At 57.6% G+C, this 23,178-nt stretch overlaps 1 protein-coding gene and 1 long non-coding RNA gene across 3 annotated transcripts; one reads left to right on the top strand and one right to left on the bottom strand.

Moving 5' to 3' along the window:
* Positions 1-597: 597 nt before the first annotated feature.
* Positions 598-17,536, bottom strand: SELENON (selenoprotein N). 2 transcript variants are annotated; one of them, XM_086716085.1, is made up of 12 exons: positions 17,322-17,536; positions 16,425-16,542; positions 12,703-12,833; positions 9,549-9,761; positions 9,180-9,391; positions 8,469-8,606; positions 6,766-6,847; positions 6,188-6,376; positions 5,765-5,870; positions 4,393-4,505; positions 4,198-4,299; positions 598-2,917 (listed from the first exon to the last, which is right to left on the bottom strand). In XM_086716085.1, exons 1-12 carry the CDS (start codon positions 17,505-17,507, stop codon positions 2,747-2,749), a joined length of 1,761 nt encoding a protein of 586 aa, XP_086572211.1. In that variant the 5' UTR covers positions 17,508-17,536; the 3' UTR covers positions 598-2,746. The 2 variants fall into 2 exon arrangements, with proteins under 2 accessions (XP_086572211.1, XP_086572212.1); XM_086716086.1 differs by having other exon boundaries at positions 9,180-9,304.
* Positions 17,537-17,840: 304 nt separating this feature from the next.
* On the top strand, positions 17,841-19,227 carry LOC147577850 (uncharacterized). Its single transcript, XR_015254549.1, has 2 exons — positions 17,841-18,670; positions 18,765-19,227. It is a non-coding gene; the product is annotated as an uncharacterized LOC147577850 (long non-coding RNA).
* The last annotated feature ends 3,951 nt before the right edge of the window (positions 19,228-23,178 follow it).

Below are 23,178 nucleotides of genomic sequence, written 5' to 3'. Positions count from 1 at the left end.
ATCACCCGAGATCAAGGGTCCCATGCTCCTCCAACTGAGCCAGCCAGGCACCCTTTCTTGACTCTTTATACAGGTTTTTCCTGAAGTGTAATCCTTCAAAAAAATTATCTAATGCCTGTCTCAGGCTCTGCTTCTAAGACAATGTGTAATTAACTTTAGAATCTCAACACAGAACATCAGATTCTAAAAATAGTAGTAAGTTCTACTAACTAGGTCTATCACAAACTTACTTTAAGAACATCACTTGAGGGCCGCCTGGATGTCATTTGAACATCTGACTCTTGATTCCGGCTCAGGTCATAATCCCAGAGTCTCGGGATCGAGCCCTGAGCTGGGTGTAGAGCCTGCTTGGGACTCTCTCTCTGTCCCCACCTAACTCTCCCCCTGTCCCCTCAGTTTCATGCTCTCTCACTCTCTCAAAAAAAAAAAAAAAAAAAAAAAAATCACTCGAGCCCTCTGGTGACAGAAAATTGAGTCCCTAAAGGCATTCCAGTCATGCTCCCTTGCCCATCTGCCAAGCCAATCTCACAAGAGGAGTCAGACCAAGGATAGAACTGACCAATATCCTACTTAAAGGAAAGGCACTTAGAACCACCCTAGTCTCTCCAATTTTATTATAAGACATGTGGACAGGGGAGAGAAGTGGCAGAGGGGTGACAAGAGGGCAGCTAGGGCCCTCCCCCACCATGAGCTTCAAGGCACAGTTGGGGGGGGGCGGTCAGGAAAAGGCATGAGATGAAGATCAGAAAGCCCAAGCAACCAGCGCCTTACAAGGGACAAGGATTGCTCAGTGTGGGGTGGGCCCTCCTGGACCATCATGGAGGGGAAGAGCCTGCCGGGTGGGGTAGGGAGGTGGAGTCTCTGCTGACACTGGGTGGCTCATGGGACTGGCTACTACCACCCACCCTGGGAAGCACTGAGACAGACTTCGGTGCCCTCCCTCCCTTTAAGAGGCATAGAAGCACTGCCTCCCAGAAAGGACACAAAGAACTTGGCTGAGCTTGCTGGCTCATGCCTCATTTTGTCTGGAGATCAGAGGGGGCTGAGACATTTTGGTTTGAACTTTTTCACCTCCGTGAAAATGGGTAGGGGAGAGAGGTGGGGGTGCAGTGCAAAACGAAAACACCAAAATCAAGACACAGGCTGAATCTCAACTCTACCACTCAGTGACCTTGGGCAAGTCACTTCACTTCCCTGAGACTCAGTTTCTTCATCTGCAAAATGGGATCGATTAATATCTCCTCACAGGTTGTGAGGATTAAATGAGAAAATAGAAGTAAAGTTAACAGAGTGCCCGAGAGAGAAGGCTCGGTGTGGATACTTCAATGACAGGCAGGGGTACTCAGCATATGGGAGGCCCAGGAGTGGTCCGAGCAAGTGTCTGCCTTCCTCTTCCAGGCTTAAGAGTGAGCCCCTGTGGGGCAGGGTTTGGGGAGGTTTGGCTCCAAGGCTTTAATGAAAGCCCAGGGACCCTCATGGGCCTGAGTGGAGGACAAGGATAGGGTTGGGGGTACAGTGACTTTCTTTTTTAGAAAGCTGGAAGAAAAGGAAGAGAGGAATATTTCTTCCCATAGGTGCAGCTGCAAAGACATCAAGCTGGGCCCATCTAGGATTTCAGATCCAGCCATCATGGGGCTGCTGCTGGGGGAAGACACCGCCCCTTCTTTCTCCTCAGTGTTGGGGTTATCAAAAATATCTACAAACTATGAGAAACTTCACGTAAAAACACTTTTCTGCAGGTATAAAAAAGACTGGCTGTAGTCAGTGGCTTGGGACATAGACCAAGGCCTTAAGAAAGGCCAAGCAAGGTCAACGGCCATTCAGTGGGGGGGGGGGACACGCGGGTCTGGGCTGCCCTGACAGCTCTGGGGGAGGCTGTGTTCTTTGGCTGAGCTACACTTCTGTGGCGCTGGGGCCTGGCTCCAGTAGCCCTACTGTGACCCTTGCTGGGTAGGAGGTGGGGGTGCCTTGGCCCTGGGCCTCGGAAACTCCTCAGTGGACTCCCTTGCTAAGAGCAGAAGCCTACTTCACAGTGAACCTCCCCAAGCAGCTGGCTTCCAGCAAGTCCCAAATCAGGGGTTGGGGTCCTATCATTAGGTTGGACTGAGTGGTCTGGAGAGCTGAGGTCTGGGGTACAGTGACTTCTTCTGGAGGGTTTTTCCCTGAGCCTCCAGAAGGCTGTCTCCAGCTAAAACTGACTCCCCTTGGGGACACCAGGCATAGGAGGGCAGCCAGGAAGAAGGCTCCAGACAAACAAGAGTGCTTCCCTGGCAACCTCTCCCCAGCCCCCAGTCCGGGCCTTCTTAACGTTTCTTTCGGGGGAGGGGGGCGGTGAATGTAAGGAGAGAGGGGCGCCCTGTCTTCCTGGCACCACGCCTCCCGGATCTTCACCCCACAAGGACCTGGGCTTGGTGCCTGAGTGGGTGAGGTCCAGGGAGATGACCTGAGGTCCCGTTTCTGGTGTCCTGAGCAGCTTCTGGAACCACGTGGGTGGTAAAGGGCTAATGGTGGCAGCTGGAGTCAGAGGTTCATCCGTCCGGTCACCCCAGGCACCCCCTTGTCTGACCCTTCACTGACCTCCGACCGCACAGGCAGCCTGGGAGTGGTGGGGTGGGGGTGCCCGAAGTTTGAAATGTGCCAGGACCGCTGGCTCTGAGCCCGAGGGGCCTGTCTTCAGTGTTGGAGGCCTTCGCCTCAGCTCCCCCCGCACCCCGTCCAGCCTGGCCTCTCATGGTCTGAGGCCACACTAGGGCTGGAGGAGGGGCAGGCCGCGCCGAAGGCCTTCCTTCAGGAACTGCATGTAGGTGGCCGTGGACGGGTCTTCAAAGGTGGACGAGAAGCTGAAGACGTTGTTCTCAATATCCTCAGGCTTCATGGAGGTGATGTCCAAGAAGTAGTTGGCATTGATGTGGTGGACCTGGGAGAGGGTCTGGGTGAGGAGAGCGAGGGGGCCCCTCTTGCTCCCTGTCTGCTCCCGCTCTCTTAGGAAAAGGGGACGCTCAGGCCTTGACTGTCCTCGCTCCGAGGCAGATGGCAAACACGCAGGGCAGACGCCAACCAGAGGCTGTTCCCCTCGCCCACCTCTGCGCACACAGGGCCCTCTGCCGGCAGACCTCTCCCACACCCCACCTGCCGGGCGGGGACCTCCCGCCTCTCCGCCTTTTCCTCGCCCCCACCCCCTACGGCCCCTTTCCCCCGTTCCTGTGACCCATGAACCCCACACTCCCTTGGGCCAAAATGCCGACCCACTCTGTGTGCCCGCTTCTCCCTCTGCCTCTCACACTGGCTAGTCCGCTCCTTAAGGGCAGGTGCCCAGTACAGGAGCCAAGAAACACAAGGTCAAGCGAGCAGGAGAGCACGGTCCCCAGGCCAAGTTTTGTCTGCCGAGCTCTGTGAGGCCAGGGCCCTGCCACGGCCGGGCTCTGCTGGGCTGAGCGGTGGCCCTCTTCCAGGCAGGCCTCAGCTCTGGCTCCCCCACTGCTCCCCGGCCTGAAAGCCTGGGGAAGCTGGTCACCCTCCCACGGCCCGCAGTCCCACACTAACCATCCCTCAGGACTCAAAGGGTAAGGGGCAGGAGATTCTGAGGCTCACAGGCAGGCCTGGTTTCAAAACCAGCTGCATCTCTTAAGCGTGCAACTTTCGCCAAGTTTCTGCACCTTTTTGAGCCTTAGTGTCCATGTTTGCAAAATGGGCACTCGTGACTGTCCATCTCCCAAAGCCATTTGAGACCTTGACGAGAGTGTCGAGTGTGTGAGTGCTCGTAGGGGCCCCTGAGGAGAGGTAGGGTCTTGCAGCTTGGCTCGGCCTGGGGCCCCTTGGTCCTCTCTGCTTGTCACAAGGCCTGGCCCCTGCTTCCTCCTTCCATCCCAGAGCTGGCCACAATGGTCCAGGGTGAGCTTGCCTTCCTGTCCACTCTGCCGCCGGCCCGTGCTCACGGCTGCCCCATCCCCAAAGTGCTACTGAGGTCCTCCTTCTCACGGGAGGGTCCCAGCACCTGGTGGGGCAGGCAGGGCGGGCAGGGCAGTTCCCACTTTACAGATGGGGACAAGTGAGGCTCAGGCTGCTGGGAGACCAGCAGGAAGTGGTGGAGCCAGCCCTGAAGCCTGAGGCCATCTGTAAGTCCGTGCCCTTGCTTTCTGCTTCCTCCGCCCCGCGGCTCCTGGCCCGGGCTGGGTGCAGGTACTGGGGGCTGCCTACCACGGTGCCATTGGGCAGGCAGATCATCATCTCCACGGGGAAGCTATACTTCTCCAGGTGCAAGTCTGCGAGCTTCTTGTGGGACGGGTTCTCCTGGTTGTTCTGTGGGGACAGTTGGGCGCGCTCCTGATGCCTCAGTCTCCAGCACTCTCCCAGGGCCTCCCACGGGGCTGTTCCCGTCCGCCTGCCACTCACCTGCATGTCTTCCAACTCCCTCACCAGGGACCAAGTGCTGACGAAGCTCTCATTAAGGAGGGCGAGGATGGGCGAACTTTCCAGGACAGTCTCCCGGAGAGTCCGCCCTGAACCTGTTCAGGGAACAGCACGGCGAGAAGAGTGAGGCCCGCTCCCATGTCCTACTAGCTTTTCTCTGGGTAATAAACCTCGTGGGCTGTAGAACGGTCTGTGCACGCTGGTGAGATAACAGATTCAAAGAGCCTGCCACAGAGTAGGTGCCGAATACTGGGTAGCTGCCATTGCAGTCAATAATATACTGGCATCCTGGGCGGAGATCTGTGGTGGGGGGGTGGGGGGGTTCAGCCAGGGACTTGCAGACAGTGGCAGCTTCTTAAATCCACTTAAACTCTGTGGACCAGGACCTTTGCACGGATTGTTCTACCTAAAACACTTTTTCCTCCTGTCACTTGATAAATTCCTACTCATCCTTCAGGTCTCAGCTTAAAACCACGATCTCTAAGAAGCCTTCCCTGAGCCCCCCGTCACACTCTGGATCTTCCCCTGGGTGATGCTCCCCACCCCACGCTTGAACTTATTCACTCCACGTCTGCCTTCTGCACACACCGTGCTCCCCAAGGACAGGGACCACTTCTGACTTCCTTATTAGAAGACTCTCAGCACCAGGCCGACGCCTTGGCGCAGGAGGTGCCCAAGAGGTTTGTCGATTGACTGAATGAGGGCAGGGGCACCGTTTTACTCATCTTTGGGCCCATTGTCGGACATCCAGAATCTTTGTGTCTAGTAGGCCTTGGGTGAATCTTCTGAATAAGTGAATGCCTGGCCAGCCTCTGGCACTATTTTTCTCTCTCGCTTGTGTGCAACACTTCACAGAGCCCAGGCACTTTTACATCCATCTTCACAACTCTGGGAGTGAGTATGTTACCCCTCCTTCACTGTTGAGAAAGCTAAGGCTTAAGGAGGGGAGTCTCAGACCATAACGTGAACCTGATGGTGAAGAAGGTCAAATAAGGCCTCTCCAACGGCTCTTCCTTTGCCAGCAGGGCGGCCTCCTGCCAGAGCCCCAAGGCCCTAGGGCCTCAATAAAGTTTCCCTTTCATTGGAAAAAAAAAAAAAAAAAAGGAGGGGAAGTCATTTGGCCAAGGTCTCCATGCTGAAAATGACCAAGCTGGGCCCCTTTTACTGCGAACAGCAGCTTCTTCTGAGCTCGGCACACAACCCCTTCTCCCAAGCCCTTCTCCCACGCCCCTGCCCTGTGTAGTCCCCAAGTCCCTTCCCCGCTATGTTCCAACAGGACAGTCCTGCTGGTCTCAGAGCCACCTGTACCCCATGAGGTATGATATCTCCCCCAGAATGGCAGGGTCTCCCTCACCTCAGCAGGACTGGTCATCCAGGGCCCCCCACAGCAGAATTGAGTGCACCAGCTTGTTCTTGGCCTTGGCTTGGTCGAAGGCCTCGGTGAATGGCAGATAGGCGACCTGGGGCCAAGTGGAGACAGAGAGAAGCTACAGTGTGAGGCTAGGGTCCTGTTCAGGAGCTCTGTGTAGTGTGTGTGTGTGCGTGTATTTGTAGTGTGAGTGTGTGTGTGAGAAAGGGTATTGTTGAGCCACGGGAATGGCTCCTCCAAGTTCTGAATGGCCAAAGAGAGGAAAGAGAAGCCCCTGGCCAGGCCCTGCAGGGAGGTGGCCTCAGCAGCAGGCCCTGTACCCAGCCTGGAGACTAGCACCCACCTGCTGCTCCCCCAGCCCTGGCCGCATAGAGCCCGCCCCTCGCCCTCACGCCTGCCCAGCCCCACCTTCTTGAAGGGGTACATGGCCACTTCTAGGCGCCGGGCAGCCTCCTCCCAGCTCAGCTCCTGCTGCCACTTGATCTCCTCAAAGACAAACTGGAGGGGCTCCCCTGAGGGTGGGCGGCTGTCGATCATGTTGCCATCCTCATCCAGGATCACAGAAGGCACCGATGGGCCCACGGCCTCCAGTTCCATCTGGCCCAGAGGTCAGTGGGGGTTGACATCAGTGAGGGTGTCTCAGAGATGGGCAAGAATCCTTAAGAGACCCTCAAAGATATCCCACTCATTGCAAAGGTGGAGAAACTGAGGCTCTGGGAAGGGCAGGGCCTGGTCAAGGCCACAGTGAGTCTGGGACAGAGCCAGTGTCCATCAGGGGCTCCTTCTACTATGTGAAGCCACCTGGGGGCCGAAGACAGCTGGTGGGTTTTCTGTGCAGGGTCTGGTGGTTTCCCAGAATCCCGCTTCGGGGACAGTTGGCCTCGGCCTGCCAGGGGCTCTGTCCTTCACCCTGGACCGCCTGAGACACCCAGCCCTGCAGCTGAATCCTGTCTCCTTACCTGGGTCTGGACCACTTGTGTGCTCACCTGGGGGATATAGCCAATGTCCACCTCCATATTGCTGTTCTCACTGGCCCCATACAGCCACTCCATGTCCACATTCAGAGACCTGGGGACAGGTGAGAGGGTGGCCAGGGCCGAATACCCCCACCACCAAGGCGCATTAACCGTATGTCAGACTTTGAAGTATACAACTCTCCCTGTGTTACAGATGAGGACACTGAGGCCTGGCAAGGTGAACCCAAGTGGTCTCGGGGCCACTGGGGTTTTGACAGCCGAGGCTGGGCCCTTTTCTGTCCCTGGGCTGCCTCTGCCTAAGGCACTGCAACCACACAACACTCCACTGGCCCTGCCCCTTATAGTTCACAAAGGGCTTTCACATCTCCAGGTCATGTCTCCAGTGCTGCTCAAGACTCTGAGGTAGAAAGATCATCAGTGCCTCCCCTAGGACACAGAGAGGGGCAGGGGCGAAAACCTGGCACCGGCCTCCCTGAGCTGGCCTCCCCTGCGTGCCCTCTCCCACAGGAAGTCTGGCCCCACCACGAGCCATTTGCACATCTGCCACACGAGGGCAGCCCAGCACCGACAACTACCAACCTTGGGCCGGGGGAGCTGGCCGGAGGAGGTGGGCAGCCAGCCCTGTGGCCAGCTCCTGAGACACAGGCTCAGGAGATCCTGGGGCTGGTCGTTTGTCCCTGCCCTGTTTCATCCAATCCGGGACCCCCACCTCCAACTCTGGGGGGCCGGGAGGGGGGTGGGGAGGTAGGTGTGCCCTGGGCTGAGCCTCTACAGCTGAGGAGAAGGAGACAAAACCACTCTGGCTCCTGGGGACAACTTTCTGTTTTCAGGCTATCCCAACTATCACTCTTGCCCTGGAGCTATCCCTTCATTTAGCAGATGAGGAAACTGAGACCCAGAGAGGGTCGGGGCCTTGCCCACAGCCATGCAACCCACTGGTGCCACGGTGGAGACTTACTATGGGCCTCCCAGCCAAGGTCTTGTCCCTGTCCTGGGTCACTCAGACCTACTAAGCAGCCTCTTGCTGTCAGGGAGGAATCTGGAAAGACTTGAAGCCAGGCCCTCTGGGTCCCATGCTCTTGACAAGAGGCTGATCCTGAGCAGGTTGGGCACACAGGAAAGCTGGCATGGAATTCTCCCAGAAGCCCCCTGCCCTCTACCCCCCAGGGCCTGAGGTAGCAAGTACAGGTGGTGGAGGGTCTGCCCCCGGGCCTTTACACATGCTGCTCCCTCTGCCTGGCTAAACCCTCCTAACCCCCCAGGTCTCTGCTTAGATGTCTCTTCCCCTGGGAAGGCTTCCTGGATCCTGACCAGGCAGATCCCTGCCCACCTGCCAGCCCTCCCCTAGGGGGACATGAGCAAGCTGTGGTTACAGGTCTGTTGGAGGTCTGTGAGCAGTATGAGGGCACTGGGCTCCAACTTTGGGGAGGGTCTGTTGGCTGCTGCCCTGGGTCCCAGGCACAGAGTTGGCAGTCCGGGCCAACTGGGCCATGGTTGCCAGGTGATGGAATGACCCACCTCAGCTCACCTCAAGTTGCCTCCTCCTGGGTCAGCTCCAGGCCTCCCCCAAGAGAAGTGGCTCTGGGGAGTGAAGGAGGGGCAGCGACTGAGGGGGCCTCGGGGCCCCTGCACCTGAGCTCCTGGAGCTGGGCGGCGGGGAGCGGGGCAAACTGTGGTGGGGTGCAGGGCTGGCCTGGGGCCCAGGCTCCCACCTGTGGTTGGGCACGAAGAGCCGGAAGTCTCGGACATGGGTGGCATCTTTGGAGAGGATGATGTGGCCAGTGAACTGGCCCGGCGAGAACCAGAAAGGGAAGTCAGGTGGCTCGCTGAGCTGGAACTCGGCATGGATCCTGGGGGGAGAGGAGCCTGGCTGGGACCAGCCCCCTGCTGAGCTGCAGCCCTCCCCCCCCACCCCCACTGCCACCACACTGTGGCTCTTTTGCCAAAGCTGGGGAACCCTTGGCCAGATTCTTGTGTGGAGAACAGGGCTGGGGAGGGTTAAGCCCCGAGGCCCTAGAAGCACTGCCCGCCCTCAGGGCCCGGTTCACACTCGGCCTTCACTGTAGGCCACGTGTGACCAACTGTCCTCTGAGCCCTCACAGCTTCTGCAGGGGTGTGACCCGGTGTCACAGCTCTTCGACACTCCCCTCTGGGCGGGCGACAATCACAGCCACCGGCCTCATGCTACACAAGCACCACGCTTTCCCCTTGTTCCTAGGAGGAAGTCACCACCACCCCCAGCCGCAGATGAAGAAACCGAGGCCCAGAGAGCCAACACCGCTCGCCCAAGACCAGAGGGTGGTACGCGGTGGCACTGGAGGCCACCAGGCAGGCCCTGCCCTCGCGGCGCTGTGCCCTTCCGTGCTTCCCCCGGGTCCCCAGCCGGGCAGAGAGACCAGGAGGGGTCTCTGAGGACTACACACCGGAACATGACGGTGTAGTAGAAGTCGCTGATGGCGGTCAGGCAGGCGACAGCCCCCTGAGGGGCAAAGCGGGTTTTCACGAAGGGCCGAGGGTGGAACATGCTCAGGAGCCGGTGGATGATGACCTGAGGGGAGGGCAGTGGAGACCCGTGCCGGCTTGTTGGGTCCTGATCCCCTAGGTGAGTTTCCGCTCTGGACCTGCAGGCCTGGGCCTGGGGTGGGGGTGAGGAAGGGGAGGCAGGAGAGAAGGCGGGGTGGTCCTGGCACTGGGGGTCCAGGTGCGGAGCAGGTGGAGAGCAGGTGCAGAGGGGGCCGTGGCTGGGCTGGGGCTGGGTGGAGGGCCCCAGGGTCACTACAGGCAACCCTCACCTCTTTGCCCTTGGGCGGTGGTGGGTAGAAGCGGTTGTTGGATAAGTAGCCGGTGAAGACGCTCAGCTCACTGGGGATGATCCACCACGGCTCCCCCAGCTCCACTTGGCCCCGAGGAGGAAGGAAAGGCCGGAAGTGTCGGGCAGCAAACACCGCGCTCGGCAAGGCCGCAGTCGTCCAGTTGCGGAGGCCGGACAGGGCCAGGCGGGAGACCTGGGGCAAGGAAAGCAGAAGCCCTGGGGCACTGAGAACCACGATGTGGAGGTCCCCATTCCATGAGTGGCTGGAGGTCTCCCTGGAGCCGAGGCTCACCTCACCCCACCATCCTCCACCAGCCCCCAGCCCAGGAAGCGGCACCCCCACGGCCTGCTCAGGCCAAGCCCAGGCCCCAGGCAAGCAGGGCCACCCGGGGCTAGTACAGGGGTGGGGGGGGGGTTGCTCTGTGCAGGGGTTCTGCCTGCCTCTTCTCTCCCTGGTTAAGCCCAGTCACACGGCCCCGGTCCCAGGCCTCACTGGCACATGGTCCTGCCTCCCTCCTTTGCACCAGCTGGTGACCCCAACTGCCCCTGCCTGCCATGCCTTCTGCCAGCCTTGCCTTCTCCCTCCCCTTCTTCTCTTCAAGTCTCCTCCCCAGGATAATGTCCTGCTGAGGGGGCAGAGGGTTTGGGGGGAGGTCTGAGGAGAAAGGTGGTAACCACCTTGGGGGAAATCTCTGGGGCAAAGAGCAGGATGTGACCACAGAGAAGGGGCAGGAAGGCAATCCCCAGGGAGTGCCCACTTCCCCTGTGGCCAGCACCCCGGTGGCTGGGCACCTGGCATGCCTGGGGTCCCTCAGCCATCTCCTGTCACTTCGGTAAGGTGCCCTCTCCGTCTGGTGAGCTGCTGTACAGGATGGGACGAGGGTCAGACTGTGCAGGCCTGACTGTCTGCACATCTAGAACACTGAGGCAGGATCTGGAAGGCATCCTCCAATAACACCTGCAGCTTCCACCTTCTGTAGCCCCTCCCTGCCCTCTGCGCTCCAGGCAGGAGTCGCATGGAGGTGGTGGCCACCAGGACAGCAAGTGCCTGGCACCTTGTGGGGGGCGGGGGGTGGCACTTGGCCACCAGGGAGCTGCCAGGTCTTCAACAGTAGCAGGCTCCCTCTCCCTTCCGCGCCTCTGTAGTGGTGGGGGGCCAGGCTCATCGCGAGGAGGGAGGAGGGGGGTTCTCAGAGCTATCCCCAAGAGGACCGAGCAGGCAGGTTCTCCAAGCAGGGCCCGCTGTGCAGGGCCAGGCTGAGCTGCCTGCTGCTGGGTCCTGCCCACGGGCTGGCCACCCCTGCAGGGGGAGCTGTCCACCAAGGGGGGGGGGGCTGCGCTCTGTGGGGCACTGCTCCTGACCCATCTTTCCTATAAGAGCAGCTGTGCCCAGGCACCCTGCCAGTCCCACCCCGTCCTCACTGCTCTGCCGGGGACTGATCTACTCGGACAGCTTCAACCAACTATCGCTGCCAACCTTGCCCACCCAGATCTTCTGCAGGTCAAACCTGTGTTTGCAACCACTTATTGGACTGTCCCCCTGGATGTCCCCAGGCACCATGACTTCAGTGCGTCCAGACTGACCTCATGCCCTCCCCACCAGACCCACTCCCTGCTCTGGGTCCCATGGGGCCAAGGGCCCACCCTGTACTTGGTCACCAGCCAGAAGCCTGAGCCACCCCTCCAGCCCCAACCCCCACTTTCCTTCCTCTCGATCATCACTGCTTCCCCACCCCCACCTCCTCTTCCTTCCCGAGAACTGGTCTTCTCGTCTCCCATTTTTCCCCAGCTGCCGGCCTGCCGAGCATCTGACGAGGGAACCTTCCCATTTCCAAGTCTGCTGTGGTAACTTGCTGCTACAGAATGAAGGCCAAAGTCAGGCAACCAAGGCCCTCCGTAGTCTGGTGACTTCTTTTCTAGCCCACTGACCAGGATGCCCTTGCATGTGTCTCCTGTGCTCTGGGTCCAGCCGCACCAGCTCCCTGTCCTCAGGTGACTGGCCTGGCCTGGCACTTTCTGCCTTCAGACCTTTGTTCATGCCGAAGTGGCATTTCAGGAGAAAGTCTGAGTAGGTGTGGGCTGGGCAAAGAGGAAAAGCCTCTTCTGGCAGAGGGAACAGCATACGAGAAGGCTCACAGCTGGAACAAAGCCTCGACATCTGGAGCGGCTGGAACAGAGCAAGCCGGTGGGGGGAGGTCTGGGAAGGCCGGCAGGGTGTGCGGATGCCCCGGTGCCATGGTGGGCTTGAGACCTTGGCCGTGAGGCCTCAGGTCGGGGCGGGGCTGCTCAGGAGAGCATTTGTCAGGTGCCCTCCCCACCCTATGACCCCCTGCCAGGGACAGAACCTCAGGTCTGGTTCAACAGAGTTCAGCAGAGCGGCTGTCAAGTGCCAGGCATGGGGCTAGGGGCCTGAGGATGCATACAGGTTCAGGTCACAGCCCTTGCCCTTGAGAAACTCACAGCCTCGGGAAAGACCAAGTTACAGAAAGTAACGAGCCTTCGTGAGGCGCCTGCCTCCACAGTCTCCAGTGCTCTTGCTGCTTCCTCTGCCCAGGCCCTTCTCCCCCTGCCTCCCCTGGCTGAGCCCCCTTCTCCTGCAGTCTCTATCAGATTCTTCCTCCAGGAAGCCAGCCCAGATCCCATCTGGGTTAGGGGCTCATGCTGATCCCTCCTGCACCAGACGGTGTCCTAGACAACAGGGTCAGCACCACACCCACTTCTGGACCCCCCAGGGCCTGGCACACTGCGGGGCACAGAGGGCAGTTAATAAAGGAAGGAAGGAAAGGGGGTGCCCGGGTGGCTCAGCCGGTTGAGCGTCCAACCCTTGGTTTCAACTCCGGTCATGATCCCAGGGTGGTGAGATCGAGCCCGGTATGGGGCTCTGCACTGAGTGTGGAGCCTGCTCAAAATTGTCTCTCTCTCTCTCCCTCTGCCCCTCTCCCCCACTCGCGTGCTCTCTCTCTGTCTCTCTCTAAAAAATAAAGATAAGTTTAAAAAAAAAAGGAAAGGAAAGAAGGAAAGAAAAGCAGGGCACAGACCGATTCTCAGGAGGTGAAGGTGCGTGTGCACAGATGATTCTGTATCTGTGGTCCCACCCGTGAGCAGTCTCCCCTGCCCCCCCCCCCCAAACTCACCCCCAGGAACCCATCTTTGCTCTTGGTCATGGACTCCGGGATCAGAGGCTGGAATCGGGCTTCTATGGTGAGCGTCTCCTCGCTGGGGTCAAGGGGCAGCTCCTCCTCATAGCTGGCAGCAGGAGCTGAGCCTATGAGACACGGTCAGTGAGGTCCCCGGAGAGGGGCCCTGCTCTCAGGCTTCAGGGCCTCTCTTCTCGGGAAGGGGAAGCCCTGAGAAGAGACAGGTGAGTAGCAGGTGAGTGAGAGAGCCAGGCTTGGAGCTGGAGTAACAGTTAACGGACCGAAGTAACGACAAGTAAGTGTCACATTTTTGTTTCCCTGGAGCTCTGAGAAGCAGAGAATACCATCATTGCCAACTCTATCTCACACATGAGAAAGCAGAGGTTCAGAGAGGTGAAGTCACTTCCCAAAGGTCACACAGCTAGGTAGTGGGGGGAGTCAGGATTCAAACCCAGGCTTGTTTTACTCTAAACCCACAATCAACCATGACCCTCTTCTGAGGGCATTGTGATCTCAAAGACTCAGTTTCCTTAAAGGCTCAGGCACCAGGTGAGGTGGGTTCAAATCCTGCCCCTTAGCAGCCGTATGATGTCTGGCCAGTGGCTTGTTATGAGGACGGGATGAGAGAATTCATGTAGCGGTAGCACCAGGTTTGGTACCGAGTGAACCCATAATAAACTTGACCTATATTACTCCTACCAGAGGTTTCAGGGTCGGGTTGCCACGGAGCTAGGGCTCAAACCAAATTCTTCTGACTCCATCCCGTGCTCTACCAGGCCAAGCTGGCTGCAGAAAGGCCACTCTCGTCCCCCCTCCCTTGTTCTGCAAACTGAGTCCGAGATGAACTTGGTGTTGGGCCCACCAAAGGCAACATGTGGGCAGGCAGCTGCCTCTCCTGGCGGCCGGGATCCTAGCACCAAAGAGAAGCTACTGTCTGGGGCTTGGAGAAGAGAGCACGCGGGCTCTAGGCTGAGGTCGGTTCCATCTCCTGGGTGATCTGGGGCAAATCCCTCAGCCCCTCTGGTTTTCCCACATGGGGAATCGACACCGTGCTGCCCCGCATGTCCCTGTCATGGGGGCCTCGTGAGGAAACGAACGCTTGTCAGAGACTCGATCAGAACAAGGAATGAAAGTGAGAAACAAACCACCTTTGACACTGTCTTTGGTGTCAAAAGCTCTGCGGCTACAACGTCCTCAAGAATGCCAGTTTGGAAGAGAGGACGCTTGCTTCTCCCTGGTTTTCTGGGTGGCCTTGTTTCCCCGTCCGTAAAAGGAGGGGCTGCAGTGGCAGTGGCTGAACTTGATTTCTTAGATCTTTTCCTGCCCGAGGCAAGCCAAGTCCAAGCCCTTCAAGTGTGGACGGAGTCATGATGAAGGTTTAGGGAGAAATGAAGCCTATTTCAGAAGGGGTGACTAACAGGAGGGAGGGGCCCTGGACACCTCTAAGGAAAAAGACAGTGAGTGGAAGGTCTTGTCATGGCTGCTGTCCCCGGGCAGGTTCGTGGTACAGAGATGATGCTTGGCATCTGCTGATGAACCTACTGACAGACCAACTGGGTGCGTGCGGAGCAGTTCTTAACCAGGAATCATCAGAATCACTCAGGATGCCTTTTTAAACTACAGATGCCCCGTATCCTCCTCAAACCTACTGAGCCAGAATCCTAAGGGGCTAGAATGAGGAAGCTGCCCCCCCCTTTTTTTTAATTTTTTTAACATTTATTTATTATCCAGAGACAGAGAGGGACAGAGCATGAGCATGGGAGGGGCAGAGACACAGAATCCGAAGCAGGCTCCAGGCTCTGAGCTGCGCGGGGCTCGAACTCACGAGGCGCGAGATCATGGCCTGAGCCGAAGTCAGACGCTTAACCGACTGAGCCACCCAGGCGCCCCTAGGAAGCTGCCCTTTTAATCAGCACTCCCCAGCAGCTCCTGATGCAAACCCCTGTTCTAAAGAACCATTGTTATTTCTGCATTTGTAAGCCAATGCAGCAAAACTTTCCAAAGAGCAATCAGGAAACCTTGGAGGAAGGGAACAATAGGAATGTGTAAGCTTATTAGGCCTGCCTGGTTTTTTCAATTCTTTTACTGTTATCAGAGATAATTATTAATAACAGTGTCCAGTATCTTATGGCCTTCTGTTTTTCATAAAAAGTTTTATTTCCTTACAAGTGACTCAATACAGACAATTCGTAAAACCTTTAAGATATAAAGAAAATTAAACACACTCATAACTGTACCAACTAGACAGCCTGCTTCTGTTTCCTGCATAGATTTGATATTTTGGGCTTTGAATTATTTTAGTTTTTGTTTTCCTGAAACTTGGTTCCGTTTTGCCCTCGTAGTGGCCTACGAGGTAATGGAGAGAGGGATTATTTTCCCCTGATGGAGAAAAAGATTTATGTGAAAAAAAAAAAAGCGGGGGGGGGGGGCTCCTGGGTGGCTCAGTCGGTTGAGCATCCGACTTCAGCTCAGGTCATGATCTCTTGGTTCATGGGTTCAAGCCCCGCGTCGGGTTCTGTGCTGACAGCCTGCTCAGAGCCTGGAGCCTGCTTTGGATTCCGTCTGCTTCTCTCTCTACCCCTCCCCTGCTCACGCTGTCTCTGTCTCTCAAAAATAAATAAATGCGAAAAAAATTAAAAGTGCCCTCAAGCCCAGAGAGCTTGTCATTATGAGGGAACCCACTCTCGCTGTCCATAAAAAAGGACAAGGAGGAGGCTGTGTGGATGCTCAGGGAAGTGTCTGCAGATAGAAAAGGTCAAAGCAAATCCGCACGAGGCTGACCCGTTTACCTGCCCATCTGCTTTCACGACAGAGCTGAACGTCACTGAGAGACACTGACACACATCTGCTCCAGCAAATTCACACTTTTCAACTGACCCTCCTCCTGTGGCGGGGACTGTGGTCACTGGGCCAGCAAGTGGCCAACCTCCCTGACCCAGCCTGAGACACGGAAAGCCCATCACGTGCTTGGTGCTTACTCGCCCGAGAGCGGCCGGCATCTCTCCCTTGCCTTTGCCATCTACTGACCTACTTACACCCACCAATTTGGATAACAAGATCCCAAGTTCAAGAAATGGGAGAGAAACGGACATAGCGGTTGGGGCAAGGGTGAGACAACGAGAGGCATTTAACAATTCATTAGAATGATTCAGGCCCTCATCTTTATAAAAAAAAAATAATAACTGATCACAATTAGATAAAAATGGATTGCTAGAACGGGCTAGGAATCTGACAGCACCTAAGCAGAGTTTAATACTGAGTAATACTAGTGAGAACTCCTATTGAAAGCTAGCTACTGTATACTCTGCAGGTACTGTCTCTAACCCTCAAACCTGTGAACAGGTGCGGGACCTGGAGCCAGATGGCCCCGGTTCTAATCCTGGCTCTGCGCCTCAGTCTCCCCAACTATAAACGCGAGAATTAGGACAGCGGCTACCTCACGGGACACCGTGCAAATTAAAGAGAGAACGCAGATGAAGTGCTTCAAGTCATGTCTGGAAGGGGTCAGGCAACCTTAACTAGTATTTGCACTTGAGAACAGGCTCAGGCTCGCCCAAACCGCCAACTAGAAAGTGTCAGGGCAGGGAGAATCCCAGGGCCGTCAGGACCCATCATCTCCCTCTCCAGGTGGCCTTCCTGCTCAGAGCAAACACAGTGGCCAAGAAGCTGAGGGCCATGCCTCGGTGCTCCCCACCCCAGTCCCCAGCCTCTCCTGGTACCTGTCAGCTTCTCAGCAATGGGCTTGAACTCCTCCGGGCTGATGTACAAATCCCGGTCTGTGTCCAAGGAGGAAAAGAGAAAGAGGCCTTCTGTCCCCAGGGACTTCAGTGCTGACTCCTGCTTGGGAGGAAGGGGCTCCGCTGAGCACCACGTGAATACCCAGCTGGGGTCCCAAAGCGGCAGAGGGGGCAGCTCCCACCACCTCCTTCCTGAGTTCTGAGGACGCTTCCAGTCCACCCATTCAGATGTCACCTCTGCACCACCCCAGAGCCCCAGTCCCCGGCCGGGTCCCTGCTTCACTCTGCTCCTTCATCCACCATCCACTACCCCCCAAGGCTGCCCTAGTCTTCCATCTGGCCCCGTCTCCATTTCACTCTTTCGCCAGTGTCCTCTCCTGTCCCCCAGCACTGTCCCGGCACTCCCCAGGTCCCCACCAGGCTCTCCAGGTCACAGCTTCGCTCCCTCTGTCCAGGTCACCTCTCTGGACAACCCCTCCAGTCTGTCCCAGGCTCTGCCGCACGCTGGGCCGATGCTCCCGCCTCCCCGCAGCAGTCTGCCCAAGTCTGCCCGACCCCACCCTCCCCACCCCTTTTCCCTCCCTTTCAGGCCACCGTCCCCGGCCCACCGGTCCTGACCTTTCACCCTGCCCCAACCCCAACCCGTGCCTCCCCATCCCCTCCCCCGCCCACTCCACACCTCCCTCTGCACCCCGGACACCACCACCCCCCCCCCCCCCCGCGCCGCCGCCGCCGCTGCCGCCCGCTCCGAGCCCCGCCCTCCGAGCCCCTCCCCTCGCCTCCTCCGAGGCTCCCCCCGCCCTCCGAGCCCCCCTCCCCCGGACCCCCGAGCCCAGGCCTTCGGTGAGCCCCGCGCGCGCCCTTCCCCGCGGGCCAGACCTGCCGCGCGGCCGCCTGGGCCTCGGCGTGGCGGGCATAGGCCCGGGCGGCGGCAACGGCGGCGGCGGCGGCGACCAGGGCCCCGAGCAGCGCCAGGGCGCGGGCGCGGCGGGGCGCGGGCGGTGGAGCGGCGGGGCCGGGGCCGGGGCCGGGAGGCCCGCGCTCGCCCGGCCGGACCCGGCCCATGGCGGCGGCGGGGCTGGCGGACTCGCGACGGCGGCGGCGGCGGCTGGGCGGCAGCGGCGGGGCGGCAGCGGCGGGGCGGGGAGGGGAGTGGAGGGGAGGGGCGGGGCCGTGGGGGGCGGGCGCGGGCCCCGCGCCGGGTGCCGGCTCTGCAGCGTCCCGGCGAGCCGAGCGAGTCAGCGGAGGGGCGCCGGGACTCCCCGCCACCCGCCTGCCAGCCCGGCCCCGCCGTCGCCGAGCCTCCTCCCTGCGCTTGGCCTCCCGCAGAGAAAGCGGCCTCGGCGTCCCGCCCGGCGGAGGCCAGGGAGGCGGCGGGGCGGGGCGGGGCGGGGGGTCGCCGGGGAGGGCACTCGTGGGCCGCCAGGCCTCGCGTCCCCTTCTGTCGGCCGGAGGAGGGTACCCCTCATCCCACCTGCTCTCTAAAACGTCCTCAGTCATGGAAAAGAATAAAACACTACGAAGTCCAGGCCGTATTCCATCCCCTTCATGGTCCAGCTGGAAGGCCATCGGGGCACATTTGCGGGCTGGGGGGAGGGGGCTCTACTTCTTCCACGCCACACACAGGCGGTGCTGCCCTGAGACCCTCACCTGCTGGGGCTAGAATGTCCTCACCTGTCAGGACGAGTCAGAAGAGACCCTCCCTGCAGGTTGTGGTGCGGGAGAAATACCTGGGCTGGTGGGGCTGGCGGCCTCTTGGCGCCGGCAAGGCCAGACTGTGACTTGCCAGCTACTCTCTCCTCTGCTGGATGGTCGCATGGCCACAGGAGTGATTTTTCTAGGGAACAACTCTTGGCATGCTTGGAGGAGGACCCTGGGAATGGAGGCCGATGGAGTTTGAAGAAAACACTTTTGGATCCGTCAATGCTTTTGGTTCCTGTCTCCAGGAGCCTCTTTCCCCTGGGGCCCTCTTCCATCATTTCAAGGTCTCCAGGAGCCCCCGGATGGCTGTCTCTTTCCCAGGAGAGGGCAGAAACTGCCGAAGCCTCTAGACGAGAACCCTGGCTGCGGAGAACAGCAGCACCACCCTGGAAGATCACTGCCAGCCCCAGTGCACACGCACCTGTCAGGTCTGAGATGTTGGAGGGATCTAACAGGTACCGAGCACCGCTGTGCTGGACTTGGTGCTGGGTGTTTGATGCTTAGTTGTTCTCAGGCAACCCAGTGAGGTGAGGATTGTTTGCCTCGTTTTTAAATTAAGGAGCCTGAGCTCAGGCACCCAGGTCTATCTGAGTCCAGATCTCCTGTCCGGTTGCCTTGCAGGGGACGGCCCAGCAGACTGGGGACGAGGACTTTCTTCTACTGCCACGTCCGCCCTTCGTGGATAACCAGCTATGACAGTGCCCTGAGGGGCGGGGCTCATCTTCCCGGAGCCCCCACAGGACCTGACACGTGCTGGCACCCCAATGTCTTTTGCATGAATGACTCGCAGGGACCGAGACTTGTAGGCCGTGGACCTAGCTTTTGCCCAGTACTCTGGCCCCAGAGCCCCGGGGAACCCACCGAGAGCCTGACATCTGCCGTTGGCTTCTGAAGGCTTTCAAATGTGCCACTTCCAACTCATTACCGCTAATGTTTGGGGACACCCTGCATACGACAGATGCTATTAGAAAACCAAATTCTGCTCTATGAGGAAGCAAAACTAACAGAGCACAAAGCAGGTTAGGAAGGGAAGATTGATGAGCCAAGGCCCCTGGAAAATAAATGAGAGAAGTTTTCTTTGCCAGATGACTTTTATTTATTACACTTGCTTTTTGTTAAAGACACAGACATCCCACTGGTCTCTGCGGCCCAGGGCTGGGGAGATGAGCTGCTGGGGTTGGGAGGGCGCTGGGGTGAGGGGCGGGTGTGCAAGATTTGACTTAGGTCAGTGAGCCTCTGGGAAAAGGACCGATCTTGGGCCCCAGCTCTGGGAAGAAGGCTCTGGGCCTTGGCAACGGAGCAGGACTGGGCATCCTGCTGGTGGCACCCTTCCCAGGAGGCTTGTCTCTAAACCAAGGACCCGGGCAAGGCAAGGCCTGGAGAGACTGGGCCGGCAGGGTGGTTCTGGTTGGGGGCGGTGCTGCAGGGGCTTTTTTGGCACCTTGTTTCTGGGCCATGAGTGGGCCAGGGTGGTATTTGGTTGTAGCATCAGATGAAGTGCATCAAAATAAGTCGTTCCCAGGCTAGCAGGGAAATCACACCTATTCAACAAATATTTATTGAGGGTCTTCGATGCTTGGTTCTGGGCATTGGGGATCCATCAGAGAAGAAAAGCCTAGTCCCTGCTCTTCTAGACAAGTCAGTGGATACAATGACCACCCCACCCCCCCCTTCCTCAGAGGTGAATGATCTGAGAGAGGGATGTACGCAGAGGAGGGCCCCCGTGACTATCAAGAGGGGCCAGGAGAGGCTTCACAGAGTGGAAGTCCGGCCAGGCCCGAGTTCAGGAGGTCTCCAGTCAGAGCACCAGGGGAAGATCATTCCAGGGGCAGAAACAGCAGAGACAAAAGAAAGGCCTGGTGGCATGAAAATCAACGGCCTGTCTACGGCATTATGAGGACACAGTCCAGCGGGTTTGATCAGGGGGACACGAGGGAGTGTGAAGGGAGAGGAGGCAGGAAAGACAGGCTGGGGCTCCGAGCTTGGACTTTATCCTCAAGAGACACCAGTCATCGGAGGAGCAGCACATTCGGCCATGGAGGCACCTTCAGGCTACTGAGGGAGGGTGCCTCCCCCCCTCCATCCATCCCCCCCCACTGGCAGGGGAGGCAGGGCTTGGCCTTGCCTGCAGGCAGGAGCGGAGTCACTGCCTCACACCCTGCCCTATTCCCCCCTCCACACACACACACACACACACACACACACACACACACACACACACTTCTCTTCTGCTTGCGTTTCACTGGGGCAGACTCTCCAGGGAGGAGCCTCTCTCCCTCCAGGAGATCAAACTGGGGTTGTCACTTGAGGAAACGGAGGCTTCTGGTGTCACCGTAGCAGTAGCTTTGCCTGCCTGGACCCCATGGGCCTCTCAACAAACTAAGGGCCTACTATGTGTCAGGAACTGTTCTAGCCTCCTGGAGCATGGAAGTGAAGACAGATGAGGTACTTCCTCTCTTGGAGCTAAATATTCTAGCAGGAGGCGAGAGGCGACAAACACACAGAGAAGATAATTTTGGACAATGGTAACCAGGAAGGGGTAAGACAGGGTGGCACGTGCAGGGGTCAGGCAGCTTCCCCGGGAGGTGGCATTTACACGGCAGCCTGAGTGGAAAGAGGCCGGCTCCCGGAGCACGAAGGAAGGGCAGCCCAGGCAGGGGTGCAAGCGCGGAGGCCCCTGCGTGGGAAACAAACTTGGCGTGTTCAGGAAACCTGGAGAAGGCAGAACAGGCCCAGTGGAGTAAGGGCAGGAAGGGCTGGTGACAGAGGCGGGGCCGAGTGTCCGAGAACCTTGCAGGCCGAAGTAACAAGCTGCATTTAGATATGATGGGAAACCATCGCAGGGGTTTAAGCGGGGGAGGGGTGTGGGTGACATGTGAGTTCCTTTTCTTTTTCTTTGTTTTATTAAGCTTTTTATTTTAATTCCTGTACAGTTACCTGATTTGTCTTTAAAAAGACTTTCTAGGGGCGTCTGGGTGGCTCAGTCGGTTGAGCATCCGACTTCAGCTCGGGTCATGATCTCACACTCTGTGAGTTCGAGCCCCGCGTCGGGCCCTGTGCTGACAGCTCAGAGCCCGGAGCCTGTTTCAGATTCTGTGTCTCCCTCTCTCTCTGCCCCTCCCCCGTTCATGCTCTGTCCCTCTCTGTCTCAAAAATAAACAAACGTTAAAAAAAAAAAAAAAAAAGACTTTCTAGGGGCGTCTGGGTGGCCCCGTCGATTAAGCACCTGACTTTAGGTCATGATCTTGCAGTTCGTGAGTTCGAGCCCCACGTCGGGCTCTGTGCTGACAGTTCAGAGCCTGGAACCTGCTTCATATTCGGTGTCTCCCTCTCTCTCTGCCCCTCCTCCACTCACTCTCTCTCTGTCTCTCTCAAAAATAAATAAATGTTTAAAAAAATTAAAAAAAAAAAAAAAAAAGAAGACCTTTCTAACAGCCAGAAAAGAGAAACAACCCAAGTTTCCACTGATGAATGGATGACCAAAACGTGGCAGACCCACACAATGGATATTTTGGGGCAATAAAGAGGAACGGAGTACTGATACATGCTACAACACGGATAAACCTCGAGAACATTATACTAACAGAAAGAAGCCAGACACAAAGACTGCACACACAAGGTAGGATTCCATTTACGTGCAATGTCCAGAAAGGCCAATCCACAGACACAGAAGGGAGGTTAGCATGTGCCTGGGAATGGAGTGAGGGTAGTGAGTGTCTGCTAATGGGCACAAGGCTTCTTTTTGGAGTAGAAATGTTCTTTGCGGGGTTTCTTGTTTTTTTTTTTTTTTTTTTTTTTAATGCTTATGTATTTGAGAGAGAGTGCAAGCAAATGGGAGAGGGGCAGCGAGAGGGAGAGAGAGAATCCCAAGCAGGCTCTGCACAGAGCCCGATGTGGGGCTCGATCCCATGAACCATGAGATCACGACCTGAGCTGAAATCAAGAGTTGGACATTTAACTGACTGAGCCCCCTGAGCACCCTGGAGCATAAATGTTCTTTTTTATTCTATTTTATTTTTTTAATGTTTATTTCTGAGAGAGAGAGAAAGACAGAGCACGAGCGGGGGAGGGGCAGAGAGAGAGGGAGACACAGAATCCGAAACAGGCTCCAGACCCTGAGCTGTCAGCACAGAGCCCGATGCAGGACTCGAGCTCACGAACTCCGAGATCATGACCTGAGCCAAAGTCAGATACTTAACCGACTGAGCCCCCGGGCGCTCCGGAGTATAAAGCTTCTGCCATTAGATTACAGTGATGGTTGTGCAACCCTATTTACAAAAACACAAATTGTACACTTTAAGTGTGTGAATTTTATGGCATATAAATCATATCCCAATAAAGCTGGAGTTTTTTGGCTTTTGTTTTTTTAAGACCTTTCTGGATTCTGGGTAGAGAATAGACTGAGTGAGGAGGCGGGTTCGGTCTCCCAGCCCAAAGACGTTGGGGTCCTGGGCCGGGCAGGCCACGCAGCCCATGTCAGGTGGATGGTGGTGTCATTCCCGAGGTGAGAAAGCCTGAGAGGCCCCGGCTGCCGTGTGGACGTGACCCTGAGCCGCCACGTGGAGTGCCACGGGGAGGTGTCAGAGAGGCAGTGCGTGCAGTTTATAGGACCAAAGCCTCGCAAGTCGCCAGCCTACAGATGACACTAAAGTCACAGGACTCGATGAGATCATTGAGGAGAGAGAAGAGAGAGGCCTTTGGTTTGCACGGCCTGAACGGCTGGGTATGTGGTCACAGATGTGGCCGTGCCTTGGAGTGCTGCGTGGCTTTGGCCGGATCCACAGGCACAGGACGGGAATTAGCCAGAAAATAGATTAATTGGTGGTGGGGGGAGGCTCACAACAGCCTTTGGCTAGGCTTGGGCCAGGCTCTCGTCCAGTCCAAGCAGGGAGATTGATTTCCTGGGGTTAAGAAAGGCCCCCAGGGCTCTGTTCACACGGACAGCTTTATTCTCAGCACCATGGGCCTGGGGACCCTGAGTCGTCTAGCCTGGCTGCCACTAAAGTGGCTTGTCAGCCAAGTGGTTCTGACGCAC

The sequence above is a fragment of the Puma concolor genome, chromosome C1 (genome assembly GCF_028749965.1).
Source record: "Puma concolor isolate L17-30 chromosome C1, mPumCon1.1.hap2, whole genome shotgun sequence".
Classification (NCBI taxonomy): domain Eukaryota; kingdom Metazoa; phylum Chordata; class Mammalia; order Carnivora; family Felidae; genus Puma; species Puma concolor.
This window is presented reverse-complemented; position numbering and strand designations above follow the sequence as displayed.